Source organism: Mercenaria mercenaria, chromosome 11, assembly GCF_021730395.1.
Source record: "Mercenaria mercenaria strain notata chromosome 11, MADL_Memer_1, whole genome shotgun sequence".
Classification (NCBI taxonomy): Eukaryota; Metazoa; Mollusca; class Bivalvia; order Venerida; family Veneridae; genus Mercenaria; species Mercenaria mercenaria.
Genome location: NC_069371.1, coordinates 77,928,420 through 77,955,823, shown reverse-complemented (window position 1 = coordinate 77,955,823; position 27,404 = coordinate 77,928,420). Strand labels below are relative to the sequence as shown.

Genomic DNA, 27,404 nt, shown 5'->3' with positions numbered 1-27,404 from the left:
TTTTGTGCGCTCTGTCGGGTCTGTGCCAAAATACAGATTAGAAGTAATGGGTTGGAAATATAATACTTAGGCATATTGTCCTTTCAAGATTCATATTTTTCACGACTGTCTAGCTCAAAGCTTTCCTAATCTAAGTTATGATCTGTATTGAACACGAGAGTTTTTTTCCGTAGGACATTTCGCTGGGTCGATATTTTATATACTATCTTGTTTGCAGACAAAGAGGCGCCCTCCCTACAAAATTTACCTAAACAATCTACTGCAGTGAACTACCGACCAATATTTTGATGACTGTTAAGCTACGTTCATAAAAAAATATCGCCAACAGTATATCGGGTTGGGCGACTTCTCTAAAGTTCTTTTTTAAAGGACTGTGCACAGAAGAGAGGAGGCTTCCAATACATTCATATTTTAGTGCTCTAAATTCATTTTTGCATATGAATCCCTAAGAAACCCCCTAGACTATATAAAAATATTTTTCAAATAAACTTTCTGCTATATTTTATATGTATCGAAATGGGTAAGTCTATGTACTATATAAAATATCTTGTATGTCTGAGAAAATCTTCAGATTATTCTTCCTTTGGACTCAGTGAAATTACATCAAAATGAAAGTTGAAGTTACGAATATTCGTTACTTTAATATAATTCTAGAAGGTTGGACAAATTGTGTATGTGTGCATTTCTGTTTATATGCTGCTCGTAGCTATCAATGTATTTCCATATCAGGATGCCATCTAAAAGAGTTGTAGCAGTAGTAATAATAGAAATAGTAGAGTTGTTGTTGTAGTTGTTGTATATCTTTAAGAGCGTTAAAGTAATGATACTATGTTTTGTGTTTGTCATGGATCCTGAAGAAGCCATCCAAATCAACATGTCCTCTATCACAAAATCACGAACTTATGTCCAATGCGAACACGTTGGAGAAGCTCGGAACGGAACTTTTTGTCCGTTGTAAACTTATTGAGAAAAACATTCATCTATTCACACTTTATGCCTGTGAAGATGCATTTTATAATAATCTTCAATATTTTCAATATGTTAATATTCACTTTATATACATTGCAGATGGTTATTTCTAAAAGTTTAGAAGAGTTAATTTTTATTTTAAAAAAATCGGCAGACATGTAAAATACAAAAGAATGCCTCATGGAAATTCGACGTTAATTAATGACTGATAAACTAGACGTTCAAATTCAATTTAACCGTCTTAGATCAAAATAGTTGATAAACGTTTCAGTCGGAAGTTTAGGCAAGTAGAAAATCACAAGCACTATCACAGTTAGCCACGCCTTCCGCTCCGCCTATTAAGATCGCTCAACCATACAAAATCGTTCTCTCACCTTTCTCTATATGAATAATCTAACTTTTCACTACATGTAGTACTTTGAGCATTCATGTCAACAGCGGAGTATGTTTAGATTTTTTAAATATAAACGATATAAGCTGCTAAATTTGCATTTATAAACATTGTTGTTAGCCTAACGTGCATTATATATAGTTTTCTCTCCACGGGACGTTTGTTAAGAAGAGAAGTTTTATCAGGTGTATAGTTTTCTGGATGTTAGACCGTTAACCACCTTGTTTATATACATTTCGCTCTAGTCTATATTCGCCACAGTGCAAATAACAGTTTTACAGGATAGAGAGAAAGTGAAAGAGGAATATTTTGGAATATACGATCGGATAGATAATGTACTGAAGACATTGTTCAAGATTGCTTATTTCTCCAACATGGGAGATCCCTTAAAACAGGTTAAGGGGCTGTTCTTCCTTCTGTTATACAGTGTTACGTCTGTCGATGGTATGTATAAATTGTTGTCCTCCATTTTTCTTTCTTTAACAATCAATCCTCAATCTGGCAATGCTCAATGTTAGACATCTGTTTGGCGTGTGTTGTCTAATAGATAAATCAATGTTTGTGACATTCCGTCCCGACATTCTATTTTCTGTGATTAATTATTAATCAATATTTTATTCATAAGTGTATATCTACCGGGTATTGTATTTTTCGTTTTCATATTTATTTTCTGTGTTTATTTAAAACCAGCTTTGACTTAACTTGATATTGCTGTAAGATTCCAAAAGAAAGCGTCTTATATTTGTGTTATTAATTGAATTTAATATCCAAGTACTCGTGCATGTTCTTCCGATATTGGAAATATCAAATCAATCTATTTTAAAGGGTCTGTGCCATTTTTCACCATGCTGCATGCATCTTATCTAAACGGGCAAATGCTTGTTTGTTTATAAAGCTTCTGTCAAGAAATATCATTGATTCAAAGCAATAAAAGTGCCAGCACATTTCTTCAAATATCTTGAAAATCGATGACACGCTTTGAAATCAATATCGCCCGCCTTTTGTCATTGGAAAGATACGGGCAGACCTCAGTGGACATTTCAAATAAATCAAAACGTCAACATGTCGAGGCCTAGCTCCAGAATTGTCGTGTCATAAAACAATTTTTATTGCACGTGATAATGGGGAAAGATCTTGCATCACGTGACTTTCAGGCTATAGATAAAGGAAAAATCTGAAAATGTTGATTGGATTATTTCTATGAAAGAAGTGAACGATCACTTTGTAAATGTGATACAATTTTGAAAGTCAGTCAAATTGAAATTGCGCAGTCTCTCATATATACATATTTTGCTTCCCTTTAATGTATAATTATACACTCTGCTTCCAAATATGACTCTCCCGAACCTATCTGTAATAAATGTCTTCAATTTGATATAAATAATGATCTTTATGGATATTTATCAATTTACTATCACGGAATATTTTGCAGCGAAGGTTTCGATCCGCAGACATTCTAATTTTTAAAGCAAAACATGGCCTCCTGCTCGTAAGCCCGCAGGATTCAAATTGTTTTAAAAACATGTCAGATTTTATTGTCAATTCGTTTTTATCAGTATGATCCGTCTTCCCGGCGGCAAATCGGTCGGCAAAATGCAATTTATATGTCTGAACTGACACATTGCTGGCGACAGGAGATATCTGCTTCTGTATATAGTGAAAGATAAGCACGCATTATTTCGCCATATTAATCTTGTGTCGGCGATACAAATGCTAATTGGAATGTTTAATTACAAAATTTATATCAATCATAGCTTGTGGCTCCATTTTCATATTAAATGTTGATAAATTTAGTTTCATATTCCGATATCAAACGTTTTTGGTTACAGTCTATGATAATCAAATGCAAAACAAAAACAACAACATGCATCATGCAGTGAATCCACTTTTCAGCGTAGATGAAAATATTACCTGCAAAAACCGACTCATTTCTTCCAACAAGATATTTAAACATGAAATATCATAGAAAAAAAGGCAACATTTCAAGAACATGAGAAAAAAATATAAATAAATTTCAGTTATCAAAATTCCTCAAGTAAGGTAGAAGAGAATTTTTATATGTTTACAACTAAGAGAAATCAATAAAATATACAGAGATATTAACGTGATTAATTATATAACTATTTTAGAGTATTTTATGTATAATACTAATTACTGGGATTGACACCTATAATGTTATTTGGCATACTTTACGTTCGTGTTGCTATGGTAACGATTTGATTTACATTTTGTCCATTACTGCAATTGTGCTAATTACTAGTAGGTCATTCGGTATTGACAGGAATGTATTGATCGCGTTTGGGAAATGTATAAATTTATCAGCTTCTTTTTTCATCGTCTTACTCGTCGTCGTTGTCATCATCATCATCATCATCATCATCATCACTACTTCCACCACCACCACCAATACCACTATAGAAATATGATGAAAAACAATCGCTATAAACATAACCAACTATGACCACCGCTTCCTTATGAAGTACTCCAGGCAATACAGATAACTGCATGTTTTAAATACGTATATTTCCGCTGAATGATTTTAAATGAAAAGACAAATAATCTTTGTTAAACGACTCATAAATCACAGCGCTTCGTGACAAGAAGTTAAAGAATTTCACTTGTTCGTTGGGTGAATATTTTAACGTAAAGAATGGTCGAGTTTTTGATAAAGTGGAAAATGTTTAAGATGACAGTTGTAGCATTTAGGGTCAAGTTAGGTATCTTGTGTTTGCATAACGTGTATATTAATAACACATGAAACATAGATATAAAAACTCGAAATTAATTGACAATGCTTGTTTTTACTTGTACTGAATGCATTTTTTTTTTCAGTTCGCTTTTAAAGGGTGTTTAATAAAACTTCAATAAACACTGATATTGACCCAAATATTTCTAACACCCTTCATTCTCTTATCAAAACCTGCTTTAACCACCTGTACACACTTTTAAAAAAAGCTGCGAAAAATATGTTCGCAGTTTGTTTTTCTTTTTACTGAACATAATTGCTATTTACAACCTTCTGCGACGGTCCATTTCTTTGGCCTGTTCGTCGATTAATCATTATATTTGATTGCTTTGAAAACAACAGAGAAATCTGTTCAAGAGGTTAATGAATCAATCCGGAACCTTAGACGGCCATTTAAAGGCAATTGAACAATGTGTGGAACTATTAAACAAATCCATATCATATCAAATACAGACACAGTAGCGCCGACAAAACATTAGAGCATATGGTCGGGACTGGTTATGATATAGGGAATATTAGATTGCCGCCAGAGCTTTCATTTTCCATCATAAATACTTTATTTTCCACTGCGTTATAGCGTGTTACTGTATATATAGCAAACAAGGGGCTTGGCTTACTAGGAGGATAGGTAGGGGCCGGGGAGGGCATATTTACAAGTTATGGACAAGACAATAACAAAATCGTCATAAAATAAAGCTTGAACTATTTGGAAATCGGGAAAAAGAGCACGACAAAGGACACAAAGCGAACAAAAAAAGAATAATAGCAACAAAATTATCGCCTTGTAGCAAGGCCATCAAATATTTAAAAACCATTAATTTCAGATAAAATAATTTCCAAACGTTTCTGTGTTTTTTGAAATCTTTTGTAATTTTTGGACCATCAAATAGATTTGGAAAATCGTCGATAATTTTCGAGTCATATTATATCAATTGGTGAAAATTGTGTGGAAAGACTTTTCGTCGACATTCAGTATTTTATGAGGTTTTAGCAAATTATTTTGCCGTAAATTTAAAACAGTTTTTATCCACCATTTTAGTTGCATTAAAATTATCAATGAACATTGATCTAATGTGCAGTCGGTCGAATTCAAGCGGTAAACATAGGTTTATCCGAATCTACTTGATTCAAGACGACAAACATAAAAAGAGGTTGTCATTTTTTCCTATAACCATTTTTAAAGATGTCTGTATCCGCATGCCCTGAAAACTTCATTCGCTTTATAAAGCCTGTGAAATAGGTTTCAAGTTATTTGATCTTTTTTTTTTTTTGTTATTATAACTTACATAGATTGTGAAGAACCTTTAATTACATGTGTATGCTTTTTGTTGCTTATCTTTCCAGTAAGAAAGGATTTTCATTCAAAATTCCGAATTTGCGGCTATTAATGTTGTGTAACGAAACTAAAATCGTAAAATAAAGTCTCATACAGTGAAATGTCATTAAAAACTATTTAACTAAGATGCATATCGCAGCTTGCTAAGCCAGGGAATACGCAACTACATCGTTATGTGTTCATCTCAATGGGTTGTCGCGCAAAGACGAAAAATGTAGTCAAAATGTGTTTATTCTGATGACAAAAGCACGCCGCATGCATTAAATAACGTTTTGAATTAAATATGATGATATTTGAAGAGTTAAATACAGTGACAGGTCACCGGATAATGTGTCTATATAAAGGGAACAGCGGGGTTTGGATTCTTCTAGGTCAACTGTGAAGTGGCGCATCGCAGGTTGATAATAACGTGCTAGGGTAACATGTAGCAGAACTATTCTAACGGGCATAAACGACTGTGTCTGTATATCTACGTGTAGGCCTAATGCATGAGCATTTGTTTTTCATTTTACGGAGACCAGTGTGATCCCATTTTAAATGCATACGGAGCTTTTTGTACAGAAAGTTTGTCTATAGGGAAATTATTATTATGGAGTCGTCCCGCATATTTCACAGAACATTTAAAAGACCGTTTGTGGACTCAAAATCATGGGTTGCCGATATAACCTTTCTTATAGATTCTGGCATTTTTTGCATTGGCATAAGTTTCTTGTCAATTTATCTTGGACCAAAATTAACGATCGATTCCATCTCGGTAATTTTCATTCGGAACAACATTTTGGAATTAGTGGCTGGGAAGAGCAGCAGACGCTGAGCTATTCAATATTGCTCTCGTAAAATGTTTACATCGAATGGGAACTTATTTACTAAAAGGGCTTCTGGTTTTTAATGTAATAGACTGAGCACACTTCACCGCAGTGCATTTTCGCTTGATGGAGCGTTTTCCCGCGGAGTCTGTGTTTATTATGAGGATCAGCAGACGAGAGTTTTGCAGCGCGTGCTAATCACGATCAATTATCTTTAGATTTGAATCTGCACCGTCTATTTCTAAATTTAATAAAACAATGCACACTTGTCTTCTTCTTACAGACAAGATCTTTAAATAAAACTACTGAACTAAGTATATACTTCAGTAGCAGTAATTCCACAGTATGTGAAGTATAAATGAAGATTTGGGTTTGAATCTATTTTAAGTGCCACGAGATTCATTCTGATTTCATTAACAAGGGGATCAGCGAGTTATACAATCGAGATAAGCGAAACAAAATGATTAAAGGAAGAAAAAACTGCATTGATTGTTTCACTGCAATAAATAGATCATTATTTAACTAGACATAGTCAGTTAAAACATACTTGCATGCACGTATGTATTGAATATACCGGTTGTTTAATCGAAATATTTGCAAGCCGTTCTTTGAAGTAAAATCCTTTCCAAATATTAGATATCTTGTCGCCAGAATATCTTATCTATTCAAAGTGAAGCCGTACAAACAAACAGATAGACTGTATGCCCAAAATTTGCCCAGATAATCCGCCTCTGTAAACAAGACTAGACAACCAGTCAAAATTACATTCGGAGCTATGGGCGACGCAAATACGAAATAATTTGGTGCCAGTAGATATGGCTATACATCGCAAACTCATTTCGTTTCTGTTCAGACTCGATTCACAGGAAATGTTTTACAAGACAGGGCAAACCTTAACTAGACAAACAATCTCGCGTTTTAAACATAAAGAATAAAATAAGATATATATCTTTATAGTTAACTGTTCGTGCCATGCAATGCTGTAATAATATAATTTCATAAGAAACGCAGATTCCATTACAGAACGCCTGTATGTTTCATCACTTAAAAATTTCACTAACAAAATATAGCTGACAGTTTAAAAGCAAGTGTGTTATTTTTTCAGCAACCGAACACCTAAGACGAGCAAATTTAGGCTCGCAGATTTTGTAACCTGCTATTACAGAAATTCGATATTTATCATAACATTTTATATAAGAGGCAGTACGCTTTTCGCCTGATCTAGACCTACTATAGACATACGTCCTCATGTGTTTTGTCAAGTCAAGACAGCTCCCCCTAACTTTACTGTCATTTAACGTCAGTCGCCTTTGTCTTAACCTTGGCCCCAAGCAGTGAAAATAACTACACGGCAATTTTTTCTGCTTGATACGAGTTTTAAGGTAATTGTTTCCTATATCAGAAGATCTCTTTGCGTTTGAAAGAAAAAAAATGCTTTTGAAAACAAACTCAAATTATTGTTCACTGTAACAAAGACTCTTTTCAGTAAAAAAATATTTTGATGAAACTGGATATGTACATACCTCAACGTTTTAAATATACAACATTATCATTGACATATACGTCAAAACTTAAAGAAATTATTTAGATTGAAACTTGAAATATTATTTTTTATGAATTGGTCTTTGCTAAAGGGCTAAAGGGTCAGACTGGTACACTATAAGACCGAGAAGCAAATTCAGATATAATTGAATATTCGGAAACATTCGGACTAATTAAAACGAGGCTGTTAAATGGCTTAGGAAATCCCATCGTGTAAATTGTGAAGACATTGTCTGGAAACAAAATGAACAAGGTCTGCTACATAACTGAATCCACATGATGCTTGTTGCTGTACGCTAACACTGGTTATCAAAATATTAGCAGATAATTTTCCTGGTATTTGCAGAATTTTCTCTGTGTGTTTGCGTATGTCGTCCCTTTATTAAAGACTATTTCTGCAAAATAGGATTCCTGTAGTATGGAAGCGTCTTTTCATAGTTTGTTTACACTTCTCATTAGAGCTAAATTTCTGGGGACTTACTTTTTTCCATCTTTCACCCAAACAATAGTAAGATACATGTATAACTGTTTTGCGACGGGTATCGAACTTGCCTATTTCGAACTTTCAGTGCAGTTTTGAAGTATTATGCTCCTGTAAAATATAGCACATGGAAGCTAGGGATTTACGACGTCATCAGTTGTGTAATAAATGTAAATAATAGGGGACGAATGGTTCGCGAAAACTTGTTGCGTCAAAGGGGAAAGAATGACTATTGATAAGCTTTATATGGAAGCCATCATGAACCCTTTCATAACTTAAATAACAGTTTGAAATTTAAAAGAAATGCTTTATTATTGTGTTTGTATGACGTCAGTTATATACTTTGAATTATTTATAGAGCAAATATCCTTTTAAAATAGAACAAGTTCTACAGTTTCTTAAGTTTAAGGTACAAAGTCGTTCTGGTTGGAGAAATTAGAGAAATTTAGAAAATACAGTTCATATGAATATCTACATATAAATTAAGTTCGCCATTTTGTTTTGAAACCAATATTGTTTTCATGTTTGATGATATATCAAAATTTGTTATTAACTTCCTCATTTTTAAGCCTGTTTTGAAAATTTCTGTCACTTCTTTAAATGTTAACATTAGAACAAAATGCCTTTCCTTTTAATGACCATCTGTATAGCCGAAATTTTGTCTTATAACTTGAACATTCTTTAAAATACGAATATAGGTCTAAATGTTATTCTATAAAACATGATTACCTGAATTTACATGTTAATAACGGGGATTTATGTCTCATCAAAACATGATTTTCTTTACGACTATAAAGTTCAAGTCCATAAAATATAAAATACAAGGTTGAAAACTTGTTCAGTTTTCGTTTTATTACGTTTTAATATCACGTTTAATGCAGCACAAATTATGTATGAAAACATGATAAACCAAGCTGCGATGAAAGTTTCAACTAGGATATGTAAATGTAGATAGTACATATATCTTCAGGCGAAATGAGAGTGTGTACTGACAGTGTTTGATTTATTATGGTGACGCTTTTTTACACACGGGGAAAATGTACACACTTTTTGATATGTGGTGATTTATCATTCGGAGTTTTAATACAATGTGTAGATTTAACTTTCAGTGTTTTTTGTTGTCAGGTATATAATTATTAGGATTTTACGATCGAATGACGTCATTATAAAGACATTATTATTATTATCAATGTCATCATCATTTGTATCGCCATCAGCAGCAACAACAACGTAGTCTCAACATTTTTCATTAATCAGTATGCAAATGAGATGTCAGTATGCAAATGAGATGCCAGTATGCAAATGAGATGCTATTTTTATGATGATGGTGGAAATGATGACAATAACCATGATAGCGATAGTAATTATTTCATTATTATTGATGACAATGATGATGATGATGATGATGATGACGACGATGATGATGACGATGACGATGATGAAGTCGACGACGGTGATATTGATTGATGATGAGGAGGAGGAAGAGGAGGTTAACTTTAACTCTACAAAAGTCTACTTTATTGAAAAGTTTCCCATCAAAAATAAAGCTTAGATCGTATAGTCAAAAATCGCTTTGTATTCTGACATTATTGATGCATTTTTGTAGTTATCGCTCCTGTACATTTATCTTATTGCAAGATAGTGAAACTATTTCTTCATATCTCTCTAAGCGTTTGTTCTTCACAATACATTGGAAAACCCAGCATAATCTCTAACAAAATCTGCGGCATCAACTGGTGGGATTCTAGGCTCTATAAATTCCTAATCAAAGCCTGTATTCATTGCAAAATAAATCCTAGTTTATACATTAACCTTGGTAACTGAGTCTCACCTGCTTATTTTGAATTTTGGATCTTTATATTTCGTCAATAAACCGAAGTACAAGAAGATATATTATACATGTACGTTTTTGTATTTTTATTTCTAGCAAATATGCGTCAATATAGAAAAAAAAATAGAAGTGATTTGAATTTGTTAGTAAATTGATTCAATTCAAATGCAATTGTATTCTGCTGAAATTACTAAATTTATTTTTTTCGATGGTGGGGAGCGGATTTTCTTGTGCTTAGAAATTTTGTCTACACGTATTGCACAGACCTTTAAAAAAGAAAAAAAAGAAGAAATGCAGATGAATGCTTGAGGAACATCGAAAACTCATTAAGTTTAATTTGTTTTTTAGTGTTTCTCGGGATGATCCATCGTGGCCCTATCATGACATCCTATTTAGCCCGGGGAATAAAGTAGACAAAACAAAAAATAATATCGTTTGCTATAAACCTTTATACTACTCACTGAAACAATAAAATACTTTTGCGTTTTGACATTATGGTGGTCACGGTCGTAAGTTTGTGCTGGTTTTTGGAAGGCTAATATTTGGTATCTGCTGGGACAGGGTCTTTTCCTAATCTATTCGAAAAGGTCAACTTGAAAGAGGTGAAAGCGAAAAAGATAAAAGCAGAAAATTTGAAAGTGAAAAAGGTGAAATTGAAACAGTGAAAGTGAAAAAGGGTGAAAGCTAAAAAGCTGAAAGTGAAAAAGGTGAAAGCGGAAAGGGTTAAAGCGAAATGTTGAAAGTGAAAAAGGAGAAAGTGGAAAGGGTGAAATTGAAAATGGTGAAAGTGAAAAAAGGTGAAAGCGAAAAGGGTGAAAGCGAAACAGTGAAAGCGGAAAAGATGAAAGTGAAAAAGGTTTAAGTAAAATGTTGAAAAGGTTATAGCGATGAAGGTAAAAGCGAAAAGATGAAAGTGAAAATGTGAATAATACGAACGTGGAAAAGTAGGAGGCAAAAAGTAACAAATAAGTTCAAATTAATACGAGATTTCTACATTGCAGCTGGTACAAAACAGTGCGCGACTTGGCAGTTCAGCTGAATGAAAGAAACTTTTTATTTTTGTATTCTCAGTCCAATAAAATAAGACATATATTTTGCAGTTTATATAAGTTCGAGCTATTCACATCCATGAACGAAATATTCTACATGAAAATTCCTGTGCAAACTAACATAACCAGGTTGATATCATATAACCTTATTCATTTATTTACTTTTATCATCAACAGCAAAGGGCAAGTGATTGTCCGCTCACCTAAATGCCTCAAACGTCAATGCAAAATAAATGTTTTCTGTTGATTTTAGTTTACAAATTATTTAATTCACATTTATACGAAAACCATGCAGTTTATTAAGGATCTATTTTCACCTCTATTGTCGCGGATGTTTACACAGACAGCATTGAGTCCATTTTCCATATTTCTTTATATATTCATACGCCTTATTAAACACTTGATTTGAAAAGCGTTAAGCCTGAGGTTGTGTGCTTAACAAATGAAACCCTCTTCAAGGTATTTCAACAGCATTTTAACATTAAATAAACGTCTTTTTGTCAACAGTCGACAATTTTATAAGGGTCGCATCATAAAAAGAGCATCGCGACAGGAGTGACATTTGTGTTTTGCAACTTTATTGAATGACTTAAGACAACATTTCGAGGTATTCAGTATCTCGTAATAAATTGAATGTTAGTTTGACGCACTTAAAAACGATCCCTTTCTTTCCTTAATGAACATTATCTTTTTTTAAAGGAATGTTAGTATAAAAGGAAAGTAAGCTTTAGGTTAGGTAATAATACCCTTTTCCCTATGTTTTTATCAGCAGGTATTCAACAACTTGCTTCTTCTACCAAATGAACTAACAACCAACAATCTAACCTTTACAAATGAACTATAGTTTCTAGAATCGTTTGAAAATCAATCAGCGATATGGCTTCTTGTGTGAGAAAAAGTTTTATCGGCTGATATCTGCGATCACCTCGTGCCAGCAAGATTATACGATCCTCTAGAAGTTCCATATCTCCTAAACTTGTATCTATACAGGAGAGTTAACTCGTGAAGATGCTCCTATCAAATTTGAATTTATGTCAAAACCTGAAATTGAGATGCATATGTTTTTCTTGATTATTTTCACAATCTTAGTTATTAAAATGAACATCATACGGTTGTTGTTACCCACTTCAACGCCACCGCCACTATCACCATCAACATCATCGTCATCATCATCATCATCATCGTTGTCTCTCCTCATGAAATTGTCACTATTTCAACTATCACTAGACCTTATATTTACCTGGGATAGAATATACAAGTTACTGATGCAGTCGACAGCCTTTTTGCTCAGAAATGTTTATTCTAAACGGTTTATTTCGAGTGTATCATTTAAATGGATTACTGAGGTCGTAGATTTACACAGACATTACAATGTTAAAAACAAACCTTAAGGGTTTACCTAATACGTTTGAAATAGAAAATATTGACAAGCGGATTAAATTTTTGAGATTGTCCTCGGCTCAGACAGATTGTCTGCCATTTACAGTAGCCATGATTCTTTTAATTAGCCAATCACATTAATCGTAACAAAACACCCTAGGGAAATCTATTGTCCGGTGTCTATATAGAAATGTAAACTGCACTGCCAAATTGATTTGACAAAGTCGCCGTATGTCTCGGATCTAATCGGAAAGATTATTAAGAATGACCGCTTGTATATAAGTAGATAACGATCAAGTGGAATTAGAATGAAAATCAAGAGGGGATTATGTTTTGAAGGATTACATTTTTACGGCGCGGTCTAATCTGGTCAAACTGTATGAATACCCAAATATAAGGTCAAATCAACCATGGTCTTTTCACTAAAATGTTTTAGACTTTCACTATCCTTTCTGCTTCAGTTGAATTTCTGAAAGTTGCAGAAATATGGTTGCATATTCCTTTGGTTAAAATTTTACCCACGGTCGAACGAATTTTTACTTCTGCTCCAGTTATTTACAGAATACGAAAAGGGCTTTTAGCTTCGTTATCCGGCATAATCTAGAGGATTTAGACATTCGTCGCCAACCGTATTGCATTTGCTCAGTATCTGGTTAGTGTCTGTTTTATGAGATAGGAGACCGATCTATCCTCTGGGGCCGTATAAACAGAACATCAGTCGCCTAACAAGCAAACTTAATTGCTCTCATTTGTATCATCCGAATTCTGTACAAGCTCTTCAAGTATCTCCGGCATTCTGTCTAGGTATGAACTCAGATGCACGGCGCATTCGTCTGCGAAACATAATAGCGGAACACCAGAATACACACAAGTAATATCATAAAAAACATTATTCTTAAACAAGAACTTGACTTTAATTCTCAACTAATTTGACGGTAATTTGTTGCTAACGGAAAACAAGTGCGCCCTATGTTTTCAGGAGAGCGCTTGATTGGAAATAAACTACAACGGAGTCTCCAAGATTGTAAGAAGATAGTTCCCGGATGACGCCGGTTCATGCCTCAACGCAAGTTAATTGCATAACTGCAATAATTCGGCGTTTTAATATGTATCATGGGAAAACAAACGGGATATGCTGCCAACTTCACTCATGAGTTTTTTGTAACGAATGATTTTTGTAAGAATGTACTAGCGTCTGAAAGATTTATCAAAGAATTTACTTAAAGAGAAGCTGTTGAAAACGTAAACCAAACTCATTTGTCTCGAGTAGAAAAACTCGAAAGTTAGTTGCATTTTCCAGTAAAAAAAATATTTTTGGTGCATACTTGTACAGCCGATCTTCCGTTACTGTCATTTTTTTCGGTGCCAGTCGGGAAGGCAGTTGGACTGTTGAAGAACATAACTGAAACACTGTTTGAATTATTCTCGTCTATGTAGCGTTTGTCCGTTTTTTTCTCCTATAAATTGTTTTGATAAAATCATATAATTGTTTTCATATTGTTGTCTACTTGTAACATTATTTTGAGAACATAATCATGCGTTTAAATTCGAAAACATCGCCGGACACACATACTAGTATATTGCATTTGGACGATATTTTAATGGCCTACAAGGTTTTCATGAGGAAAAAACACACAAAGAAATGACAGTATGGTACATCAGGAACAAGTTTTTCATGTCACGATGTCATAAAAACATGGCCGCTAATTGTTCTGTCAGGATATGCTTGATTGTTGAACAAATTTAGAATGAGTCATAATTATTTTTAATCGAGTTATTTAGTGGTGGCTGACAGTCACAACCATACTTCGTCCATTCTACAAGATCATATACTTAGAAGAATTGAAAACTTGTATTTTCTGGGGTTTTTTTTTTTTGTTTTTGTTTTTGTTTTTTTTCTAAATGTGGACTCACTCGAGAATATAACTTCTTGTCTATGAATCTTATTTTTATTTGTCAGCTCACCATACATTATTTCTCTCTCCCATCTAGCCATATCTTATTTTTCATTAACACGTTGGTTCTTAAGCCAATTCAGGTTTCATTGATACAGCGCCATAAGACACTTAATCCTAATAAACGGCTGTATCCCTGTGGCTCAGCCATAAAACACTACACAAAATTTTGTCATATTCCATTGTAAAGCTATACCATATAACTGACTGTCTGGCATAAATCGCTCATAAATAAACAATAAATGGAGAATTTTGATGTAAATATTAAAATTTCTCTCGCGGTAGTATATTAATCATTACAGAAATTTTACGCTTCGAGTCCGTTCAACAATTTTGTTTGAAATCGGAAAAGCTGAAAATAAATATGATGGCGACTTAAAGTTTCACGCTATCCTTGTAAATCATCGAGATAAAAAGAAAGCAGACGGAGAATTCAAATTGCACCACATTATATAATTAAGAGCCATAAATTGTGATTGAAACGACGTAAAATACTTTGTACGAGATCTGATAGCAAATGCAATTATTGTGCTAGGCGAGCGCTACCGTATTTCGTAAAGCAAACGGTGTGCATGAGAACTGTGTATTGTATAGTTTACTGTCGCCAGATGCGCTAACGCGTGCACTTGAAAAACACAATTTCTCAGATGTCTTAATTGCAAAAAAACTGCTGTATTACATATAAATTGACAGTGCAAAAAAAAAGCTTACTGAGAAAACATTAATTTATAAACGTTCGTTTTGCATATTCATTTCCCTTTCTTGGCAACGTAAGACATGGTAAATAATAAAGATTACTCTGAAATAACTACACCGACTGTCAAAGACTACACTGGCAGTGATGTAGCATTAACGAAACTGCCATAATTGTGATGCATTTTATGGCATAATATTATGTTTACGAGATGTAGAACATAGTTTCGACAAAGTCGTTATCACGTCTGGGAGTGTAGCCATTTCACGGCAATGAAAATCTATCTATTCTCTCAATAACTTGTCTCAGAATATTAGTAAGTATTTCATTTACAGTAGCACAATCTCTGACTGTTATTTTTCATTAATTGTATAGCTTCTAGACATGGGATGTCATTTGCTGTCTTATTTATTGTCTCGGGGAATCTGCTTAATTTAAGATAAAGATTCCAGGGTAGTGTAGGTTATTCGCTAGGTGGCGCCCCATAAATATTTCAGTCTGACAATCGAGCACAGCAGCAATGAAAACGGGCCTGTCTGTTTAATATCCAAGCAGAATAATGTTCTATGTCTGATGTCATTAATTAACTGTAACGGGGAACATTTACATGGTATGAAATCAAAAGTTAGAAATGTTTAAACGTGTAAACGATATTTTTGCTGATGTTTGCAAACGTTAAAACTTAAAAAACCTGACATACCATACATATCTTATGAACTATTATTAACTTTTATATATCATTAACGATAAAGGTATTTCAAGTTAGTTTGGTGGATTTCGACGTTTACACCACAGTGCCTCGCTGATATTTTAGTTATACGCTTTAGATGCAACTGTGCTATGAAAGTCAGCTATATGCCAACCTTTTCATTATGTTTTTCATTTGCCAACAAGCGAAACTTATTAGTTAAACATTAACACTGTCTACTGTTAATTATAGACGTCACTTTGTATTACCTCGGCGATTATGCTGAGGTTTACTTGCGCGAGATATAATTCTTTTTCTCCCATTCACTTCAAGTTCTCAAGCTTACATCAATTATGTTTTTAAAAGTTATGAAGAAAAAACGCAGTTCGTTTGCATATAATAACTGTTGTTTACTGGCCACTGCTAGATTTAAATATTTCTTGGATCGCAAAAATTTAAATGCAGATATTCTATTTACCAACTTTCTAGGCTTTTTGACTCTGCACGTGAGGCAAATAGGCTAGCGCTATAGGAAATTTGTGAAATAGACAGTAATTCTAATTTCCCATTACAATACTTGTACAGAAAATTACATAACAGACGATAGAAGCAGCGATTTATATTTAATCCCTTCTATCTCTGAACTCGAGTAATATGGAAATTTTACCATGATTGCAGACTGCATTTCCACTTAATTTTCTTCAAGCGTCAAAGCAAGGTATTTAATATGGAAACTAGTGCTTTAGTCGGCAGTTATCGCGGCATCGTTTAATATTCAATTACCACTTGCTATAGACACTTCCATATAATTAGCGTGTCTCCTTTGATTTATAAACAGTAGCCGATCAAATTTAATACAACGGCTACGGGAGATATATGCTGAAGATAAGCATGTCTAAAAGCAACGTCGCCAGCCTGTTTCTTGTGTCTCGCAGCTCTGTCTCCCCAGGGAAGCTTAAAGAGAGAAATGTAAATTTATTCCTAGGACTATGGAGCCACAGCGAGAGATTTTAGCTTTGATCTAACACAATAAGGAGATAGCCTCGTATGATTGATCTTTTCTCTAGATATTTCCGGAAGATACAGTATACTAGCCGACTGTCTGCCTTCGAAGTACTCGCAGTACTCCGACTACTTTGTGATTATAAAGAAACAAGTAGTTGTTATTAGATAGACTGTAAAAAAATATGAACTAATATGCACTCCTGGTACAGTGCTTTTGAAAATATTTTCAGGAGATATTTACCAGATAACATGCATTTTATCTCATTTGAAAATGAAATAATTGTTTTCAGTTTCAGTTTTAATATATAAAGGGACCTTTGGAAATTGCACTCCATGGTTAACACTGAGCGGAAATATTTGACAGAAATCACGTCGCCATAATACCGTTTTTTTCTTTCATTTTTAGAAAGCTTTGAGAACGGAAGGACAGACAGATTTTAATTTCTTTCCGTTGTGAAGAAAATTTACCCAGTCATTATTGTTCCTGCAAAACATTATATGTGACGCCTACCACATTTTATACTGATTTACTGTTTAAATGTATTTTCAGGTGAAATACGGTGCTATTGCAACGAATCCGGTTGTGTAACTACGGGTTATATGTGTAAATCTCAACTGGGCATGTGCTACTCGCATGTGAAATACAAGGACTCTAGCATGGACCCCAGCACATCAACAATAGTTTCAGGATGCGCCGACACATTGCAAGAGGAACCAAGAATCCGCACATGCGCAGTCAGTGGAGTTGGAAATAAAATGACCCAAACAAATGTAAATGCCACAACGGTTGTCAAAGAATCCAACGATGTAGAAATTAAAGAAACCGTAGTAGTAGAACCAGCAAAAGCAGACATTAATGAAATCAACAACAATGTAGACCCTACAAAACAAGAATTAATATGTTGCACATTGGATATGTGTAACTATAGAGACAGTTACGAACTTAGTGTTATTATTGAACAAGCGCCGGACAGAAGAGGTAGGTTATTAAATTTATTTTCTCTTCCGGTATATGGACGCCATGGAATAATTTGTGAAATTTAGAAACCATTATCTTTTTTTTGCATAACTCCAACAGACATTCCCCTGTTAATTTTATCAGAAATCTTTTATATAATCTGAGACAGAATTTCACATGCAGACAAAAATAAGTATAAGATATATATATAAAAAAACGTCTTCGTTAATGAGACTTCTGTGCATTAAGTGGAAAATTGCAAACTTTCAAGTACTTTATACTTACCGAAAACTATTCCACTATAAAAAGATTTATGGGCAGAGCAATTTGTCTTGAACGAGGGGGTTTGTGTTTGCTTGAACGTCTGCTGTCTACTGTGGAGATATGCAATTAAAGCCGCTTGTTTCCAGAGATTTCTGCAACTTGAGAATGCAACAAATCATGTTATTCAATGAGGCAGTTGTGTTGTACTTTTTCGGTTCTTGAAATTGTCAATAACGTAACTAATTATTTATAGGAAATATACTTAACATGCTAATTACATTGAATATCAGTCAGTTTCTGTACATGAAGATGTATGCATATTTTAGCATGAACTACTAAAATTAATTTGATTTCAAATGTTTACCCTTATCGTGCTAAACACTATTGATTCTGCCTTTGTGACCAGTGTAGATTATGATCAGCCTGCACATCCATGCAGTCTGATCATGATCTGCACTGTTCGCCATTCAGTCAGTATTATTTTGGTAAGCACCCCTTTTAACAGTTAATGGCACTGTCCGAATTGAAAGATGGACAAGTTCATTATAGAAATTTAGCAGGGTAAGGGTTAAGTTGAAATTGTCTGAGGTTCAGTAGGAAACACACCAAACCTAAAGATTCACAAAACTGAAAGCTGGTAAAATTATTTTCCACCATATTTTACTAATGTACAAGAAACTAAAGTTTATGTTTGTTTCAAAGTTTAAGGAGAACATTCATTTTTGTTTAAGCAAGTAAAAGCAATCTATCAAAATAAAACCGTTGGAATATTGTACACACGTTGACAGCTAAAATGGTTTATTTATGAGCGTCCTATATGTACTAAAAATCTTCATTCTAACTACAGATTTATAACATGCTCAAACTGCTGAGTGTTCTTTGCGAAATAATGTAAGGCCGCAACTCACATCCAGACTTTTTTTAAAAAAGAAAACACCGTAGTTCTTGTTATTTGAGATTTTTTAGAAAACCTGAAAAAAGCACTGACTGTGTTTTTTATTAGCTCACCTGTCACAAAGTGACAAGGTGAGCTTTTGTGATCAAGCGGTGTCCGTCGTCCGTCGTCCGTCCGTGCGTGCGTGTGTGCGTCCGTAAACTTTTGCTTGTGACCACTCTAGAGGTCACATTTTTCATGGGATCTTTATGAAAGTTGGTCAGAATGTTCATCTTGATGATATCTAGGTCAAGTTCGAAACTGGGTCACGTGCCGTCAAAAACTAGGTCAGTAGGTCTAAAAATAGAAAAACCTTGTGACCTCTCTAGAGGCCATATATTTCACAAGATCTTCATGAAAATTGGTCAGAATGTTCATCTTGATGATATCTAGGTCAAGTTCGAAACTGGGTCACGTGCCATCAAAAACTAGTCAGTAGTCTAAAAATAGAAAACTGTGACCTCTCTAGAGCCATATATTTCACAAGATCTTCATGAAAATTGGTCAGAATGTTCATCTTGATGATATCTAGGTCAAGTTCGAAACTGGGTCACGTGGGGTCAAAAACTAGGTCAGTAGGTCTAAAAATAGAAAAACCTTGTGACCTCTCTAGAGGCCATATATTTCATAAGATCTTCATGAAAATTGGTCAGAACGTTCACCTTGATGATATCAAGGTCAAGTTCGAAACTGGGTCACGTGTTATCAAAAACTAGGTCAGTAGGTCAAATAATAGAAAAACCTTGTGACCTCTCTAAAGGCCATATTTTTCATGGGATCTGTATGAAAGTTGGTCTGAATGTTCATCTTGATGATATCTAGGTCAAGTTCGAAACTGGGTCACGTGCAGTCAAAAACTAGGTCAGTAGGTCTAAAAATAGAAAAACCCTGTGACATCACTAGAGGCCATATATTTCATGAGATCTTCATGAAAATTGGTCAGAATGTTCATCTTGATGATATCTAGGTCAAGTTCGAAAGTGGGTCACGTGCCTACAAAAACTAGGTCAGTAGGTCAAATAATAGGAAAACCTTGTGACCTCTCTAGAGGTCATATTTTTCATGGGATCTGTATGAAAGTTGGTCTGAATGTTCATCTTGATGATATCTAGGTTAGGTTCAAAAGTGGGTCACGTGCCTTCAAAAACTAGGTCAGTAGGTCAAATAATAGAAAAACCTTGTGACCTCTCTAAAGACCATATTTTTCATGGGATCTGTATGAAAATTGGTCTGACTGTTCATCTTGATGATATCTAGGTCAAGTTCAAAACAGGGTCATGTGCGGTCAAAAACTAGGTCAGTAGGTCTAAAAATAGAAAAACCTTGTGACCTCTCTAGAGGCCATACTTTTGAATTGATCTCCATAAAAATTGGTCAGAATGTTCACCTTGGTGATATCTAGGTCAAGTTTGAAACTGGGTCATGTGCCTTCAAAAACTAGGTCAGTAGGTCAAATAATAAAAAACCTTGTGACCTCTCTAGAGGCCATACTTTTCATGGGATCTGTATGAAAGTTGGTCTGAATGTTCATCTTGATGATATCTAGGTCAAGTTTGAAACTGGGTCAACTGCGGTCAAAAACTAGGTCAGTAGGTCTAAAATTATTAAAATCTTTTGACCTCTCTAGAGGCCATATTTTTCAATGGCTCTTCATGAAAATTGATCTGAATGTTCATCTTGATGATATCTAGGTCAAGTTCGAAAGTGGGTCACGTGGGGTCAAAAACTAGGCCAGTAGGTATAAAAATAGAAAAACCTTGTGACCTCTCTAGAGGCCATATTTTTCATGAAATCTTCATGAAAATTAGTGAGATTGTTCACCTTGATGATATCTAGGTAAAGTTCAAAAGAGGGTCACGTACCTTCAAAAATTAGGTCAATAGGTCAAATAATAGAAAAACCTTGTGACCTCTCTAGAGACCATATTTTTCAATGGATCTTCAGGAAAATTGGTCAGAATTTTTATCTTGATAATATCTAGGTCAAGTTCAAAACTGGGTCACATGAGCTCAAAAACTAGGTCACTATGTCAAATAATAGAAAAAACGACGTCATACTCAAAACTGGGTCATGTGGGAAGAGGTGAGCGATTCAGGACCATCATGGTCCTCTTGTTAGATATGTTGGACATGAAAATGTTGCAAACCATGGTCAATATTCGGATGCCTTATAAATATGGCACTATCAAGTGTGATTCACAGGCGGTCTGCTGATAGTTTTCGGAGCACGTAATTTTCGTGGGCAATTGTCGCGTAAAATATTAGTTGTTAGACAATGTTGAGTTTTATTTCTGGCTGCTATCAAGCATTTGTCGATCGGTTCCTCGCCCTAAACACGCTAATGTTTAAGAGATAAGAATCTTAAAAACAAAATCTTGAAAATAAATGAGAAAGTTTAAACCCAGTCATCGCATGCATCAAACACGGCATGTTTGTCTCTATTATAAATATCCGTCCCTCTTTTTCTTCTTAATGGATATGTTTGCAATACTTTGTGCAGATTCGAGTCGCCAAACGAAAACACTGTTGATATACTGCTTACAATATTAATGGTCTCATGTCTCCACAGCGCACCAAAAATAAAACTCCATTAAAGACTTCAGTCTATCAACAAACTTTGCCATGATTTATAAGTTCAAAAGCGAGATTTATCAGCCCTGACGTTTGAGGACAATTAGGAAAGTACTCAGATGTTTACTTTAATCATTCGCTTCTCATCATAATACCATAAAGTAAATTTGTGACTCAATTTTCTCTTCGATACATAGGAATTCAAAGATAACGACGTTTGTTTAGAGATTATCCGGGTCAGGGGAGATAATTCTTTGCTATTTAACTCTTCAGTGTTGAAGGCAGGAAAGACCGATTCGTGCTGTCTCAGGGCGGGCTTCAGAAATCAATTCTTGACCAAACACATTAATTTTACTTTTTTCCCTTATTTATTTCTTCTGTTATTTATATCTGAGACGTATATTTCAAATCTCATAACAGGCGACTTATTTCTGATTAGGCAAACATGTTAGAGAAATATTCTTTCATACGTTACGTACTAGGTGAAGAAACTGTTTGCGATTACTCATGTAAATACAAAAAAAAATCAGCCTTTTGTTTTCAGAGATAATATATTTTTTGTATTGAACTCTGTGTGCATGTTTAGAACATACCTGAGAGAATGACATATCTTCGGTTTGGATATCACATGTAGTGAACCCGATTGTTCTGCAATGACATACATGACTTTTCCGAAACTAAAACCGAAATATCATGTTTCTAAACCTACGATTTTCAAATTAGCGACTTGAAGCTTGAGGAGGTTTCTATAGGCTTCGCGTGGGTTTCGAAACTCGAGACAATGGTATAAAGTGTATAGCTCTACATGATAATGTACTAACAGGGACGTAGAAATACGACACGTTCATATATACATGTTGTTCAAATGTTAATTTAAAGGCTGTCAGATTTACATAAAGGAACATACATTAATACTTCTCTTAGTTTTTATTAAATTCAATAACCTGCTTCAGTTACACAGTATGATAAAATTAATTAATTAATTTGGCATATTAAACTGTTTTAATTATGCCCGTTGCGGGGCCGCGGTGTGTTCACATGTCCAAGGATAATTGGGAACACCATTTTGATATCACATGACAATATCATTTAATATTTATATTAATACCAGTGCGAGCCGTATCGTATTTATTCATATTTTATTTTGTATAATGTACTCATTTATCAAAGTCTCTGGTGATCTTTCATTAAATGAATTTTTAACATAAACGAGCTTTAAATGACTTTCAGATAAAATGCTTTTTAGATCGTCGAGATACGAGCCGAACCATTTTGTTATCACACGTTTCACGAAAATAAAGCGAATGAGGGGGGAAAGGCGGATAAAACTAAACTATGTGCTCATTTTAACATTTTATTTGGTTTCTACATAATTCAGACCTACATAAACGAAATTTTATTGATAATGATAGAAGTGTAAGAGAGTGCAGTATGTCCATGGACAAAAGTACATCTTATAAATAAAGAATATGATTTATTTGTGAATACTTAAAAAAAGTTATGGGTAATATTGTACATACATGTATGCTGCAGACTCAAAGCTGGACAAGTTGCCATGGGAACTAAATTGTGTTAGTGAGACTCAAAATCCAAGATAAAAAATGTACATTTTCAGTATATAATATACATTTTAGTATATTTTATCATTCTGGACCCAAAAATCGGGAAAGTCAATCAAACAAAAATATAATTGTATTGTTAACAATCAGACGCACGTACTATCTTGACTTTACTGAACAATTTAAAGAATATTTTCATTCGTTTTTTCTCTGTTTACAAGCGGACGTTTTCCCCCAAATGTTTTAAAATTGCGAACAAACCCCTGAGGCGACAGATGTCCCGAATGTAGTCTAATGTTTCTGCACCAAGGAACCATCTGATCAGGCAGCTAAAAACAACTTTCAATTGATAAATTCATGATAATGGCCACAGTTATCCTCATCACATTATCTTTCATTTTTCTTGCTGATAAGGTGAAAAATCACATTCCGCGATGTAAATGGAAAACGGAATTTAGTAAAGAACGAAACGAAAACAAAAAGCTTTTCGAAACTGGACTCAGTTCTGTACATGATACTTTACCATAATCGCATTAATTTAACAGTACGGTAGGGTATTTGAACAAAATAAAATAGTTCCTTTTACGTATTGTCGGATAGGTAAAGTATCAAAACGATTTAGGAACGAAATATGGACTGGATCGTGATATTAAGGGCGGGTTTCCTTTAACCTAGGAGTATATACATAATTTCATTTGATAATGTGTTTTTCATATACAAGATTGTCTTTAATATGTATTACTTTACACATAAGCTGTCGGCCTCTTGCCTGACTGTATAAATTATGCATGTCTCATGCCCATTTATCATCAGTCGATGTGTGAAAGTTTGCAATGAAATACTTAAGAATACATTAGAGAAAATTAATGATCTGTAAATTACGAAGAAGCTTTTGTAGATGAATCCAACGTAATGGAAATTAAATGAACTCTTAATTAAGTTTCTTTATGCTGTTGCGATGATAGAAGTTATATTTTGATATAAATTAATTCAGTCTGTAGAAAAGTTGAGTAGACCCCCGTAAGTTAAGAAAATTTTCTGTAAGATTTATTGATTAGCATTGAAGAACAATCCAAAAATGAGGAGATTTTATAATGTACTGTATCATTTCCAACTAATGCACATCCGCCGCGTGAAAATTCCAGGAATAGATTTGCGGCTTTATGTTAATGACAAAAGAAAGTTGAATGTGTTTTTGAGGTTGTGCTTAAATGTAATACAATGTTCTGTTAAAATATCTATTTATTGCATGTCTCATTAACATTTCTGAACTATTCTAGTTTTAAATTAATGTGCATCAACGTCTTTCTGTTGCTATGCGCGCGCATCGTGTTCTGCTTATTTTAATACTAACGTATCATTTTATCTCTATTTTCAGGAAGTACTGATGGAATCTCATCCAAGAGAACGCATGAAACACCTAAACCTCAGAAAGACCTGTGGTTCAAGGCCGCTGTGATAGCAGTTCCGATTGCTGGAGGTTTCATACTCATCCTTCTCGTTTTGCTCGCTGTGCGCATGCTCAGAACTGATTCTCGTCAACACAAGAGACTTATTCAAATTCGTCGCGAAAGGAGCTTAACAAAAGCTCAGTTATATGTCACAGACCATTTTATTGACAAAGATAAAAGTTTAGTCACAAATGACAATCAAATTTATAGTAAAAATCATAGTCACGCGCAGTGTCATAGTCAAAGTTCCAAACGTGATCATAATCATTCCCATAGACATTCAAACTGTCATCATCACCATCATAAACAATGCCACCCAAAAGTGACTACTGACCGGGAAGGTCATACTTACGAACAAATAGTTTCACAAAACAGTGACACGAATAGTAACGCATGTGATCATAAGTGTAGTAGTACTCGGACATCACCATATCCGTCTGTGATTGTGTGGGGAAAGTCAAATGAAACGGATTCTGCAGATGTTGTTTAGCATTGATTCAAATGTTGAATGGTTTTATAGGGTAAAGTACTGTTTCTACGATGTGATTTTCAAAATATTGCTAAACCGGATGTCATCCGGTGTTGAAGGAGAGTATGGAGGACAGAAATCGTCAGATAAAAACATGTGATCATTTTGAGAAGATGAGACACGTGCTGTGACTTTTTTGTAATTTATGTGAATCTTGTCAATTCAAAAGTTTGCTCATTATTGTTCATCATTATAAACAGTGGATAATAGGTCCACTCTAAATGTAAATATTACAGAAATCGCCAATTTTCTGAGTCAGTTGCTGTAAAGGTCGTATTGCGCATGCGTGAGTCATAGTCTTTTGGGCGCACAATTATTTATTTACAGTTATACACTGTTAAAATTCTCAAAAATTTCAAGCTATTAAAGCACCATTCGCATGAATAAAATACTTAAAATATAATATTTTGTTCTAAGAAAAATGATTATAAATGAGATCATTACATGATCGTGCTGACCATTTAGTGAATTTATATTCATCTGAATTGTTTTTATTTGGATGGTAACAATAAGCACATATATATGTGGCCTTATTCTCTAACTACTGAATCCAAAAAGTTCACCAATATTGGAACAAGTTAAATATCAAATACTTGATTGCAAAATGCTATAATAAGGTTTGCACTTTCTGTAAATTGTGATTAAATGTTAGTTCCGCATGCGCCTTTCTGGCATTAATAGTTCAAAGTGCCTTTAATTTCTGCGGCAATAAATTATTTATTATTACCGTTATTATGATTACGATAGGGCCATGTATAATATGCTTTGAACACAGATATTCAGTAAACAGTCATGAAATAATTACGTGGAATGCACTTGATTACGCATGTACATGTAAATTAAACAAAAAATCAGTTAAACAATGCCAAACTTACTTTAACTATACAGTAGTTGGATTTTTTGACATTAAAATAATGCAACCATTTCCCGTTTATTGTTAATCAAGGGCTGAGGGCGAAACTATTGTAACTGTATATTAACAAGGAAAAAGATACAAGAGTTTCGCACTCAGCCCTCGAAATATGGTTTAAAAAGTTTTCAACGTAATTTTTTCATGACAGAGAATGATTTGTACATGTTTTCATTGTAAATGAACGAAAAAGGTTTTCAAAATCAAAAGAAAATTTCAAAATATGTCTGTGGTAAAGATGTGTGTTTTATAATATATATTTTAAATATTTATTTCTATGAAAATAAAATGGAAAAAATGTTATTGAAAAGAAGTGTTAGTGCTTTTATTTTATTCTGTCTTTAAGGTGAAATTACACAAATTTGCTCCAATATTTTAACTGCGTCGAAAGGGTGACTGACATATAAATGCATTTACGTGCGGGCGTATTGTACGTGCCGGCGTACGTAGATGGAGAATTCATACAAAAAAAAGACACACACAAAAAACACTGAATCAATTTGATAAAAAATACTGTATTTACTATTAAACACAGTTTCTTTGCACAAGTCCTTTTTTTCAATGTGTACGTATTCCTTTACTGAAATATAAAGTTCCTTCATTTGGCCCCCTAAAAATACCTAATAGATAAGTTCAAAATATCTTTCACCGAGTGCATCAGATCCAGTATTTTCACGAGTGGCGCAGCGCTGAGGGAAAATGTAAAAATATGGTGTTCACGAGTAAAAAAAGATAATAGTATTCCGATTTTACATGTAAAATAAACAAATCTTCTTTTTATGCCCCCGAAGGGAGGCATATAGTTTTTGAACCGTCTGTCGGTCTGTCTGTCTGTCGGTCTGTCGGTCTGTCAGTCTGTCCACAATTTTCGTGTCCGGTCCATATCTTTGTCATCGATGGATGGATTTTCAAATAACTTGGCATGAATGTGTACCACAGTAAGACGACGTATCGCGCATAAGACCCAGGTCCGTAGCTCAAAGGTCAAGGTCACACTTAGACGTTAAAGGTCATTTTTCATGATAGTTGGGCGTGTACGGTCCATATCTTTGTCATCCATGGATGGATTTTCAAATAACTTGGCATGAATGTGTACCACAGTAAGACAACGTGTCGCGCGCAAGACCCAGGTCTGTAGCTCAAAGGTCAAGGTCACACTTAGACGTTAAAGGTCATATTTCATGATAGTGCATTGATGGGCGTGTCTGGTCCATATCTTTGTCATTCATGCATGGATTTTAAAATAAATACGCACGAATGTGTGGCACAGTAAGACGACGTGTCGCGCGCAAGACCCAGGTCCGTAAGTCAAAGGTCCTAAACTCTAACATCGGCCATAACTATTCATTCAAAGTG

General features: G+C 34.3%; 1 protein-coding gene across 1 annotated transcript; it reads left to right on the top strand.

The window, feature by feature from the left end:
* Positions 1–1,373: 1,373 nt before the first annotated feature.
* LOC123531355 (BMP and activin membrane-bound inhibitor homolog) lies at positions 1,374–26,361 on the top strand. The gene is made up of 3 exons (XM_045312215.2): positions 1,374–1,804; positions 17,424–17,852; positions 24,537–26,361. The coding sequence occupies exons 1-3, from the start codon at positions 1,735–1,737 to the stop codon at positions 25,097–25,099; spliced, it is 1,062 nt and encodes a 353-aa protein (XP_045168150.2). The 5' UTR covers positions 1,374–1,734; the 3' UTR covers positions 25,100–26,361.
* The last annotated feature ends 1,043 nt before the right edge of the window (positions 26,362–27,404 follow it).

Bases quoted from the DNA above. Each gene is read 5' to 3' on its own strand.
- LOC123531355 (XM_045312215.2), top strand. From the start codon at position 1,735: ATGGGAGATCCCTTAAAACAGGTTAAGGGGCTGTTCTTCCTTCTGTTA. The intron at 1,805-17,423 runs GTATGTATAAAT...ATGTATTTTCAG, and splicing joins CAGTGTTACGTCTGTCGATG to GTGAAATACGGTGCTATTGC. The intron at 17,853-24,536 runs GTAGGTTATTAA...CTCTATTTTCAG, and splicing joins ACAAGCGCCGGACAGAAGAG to GAAGTACTGATGGAATCTCA.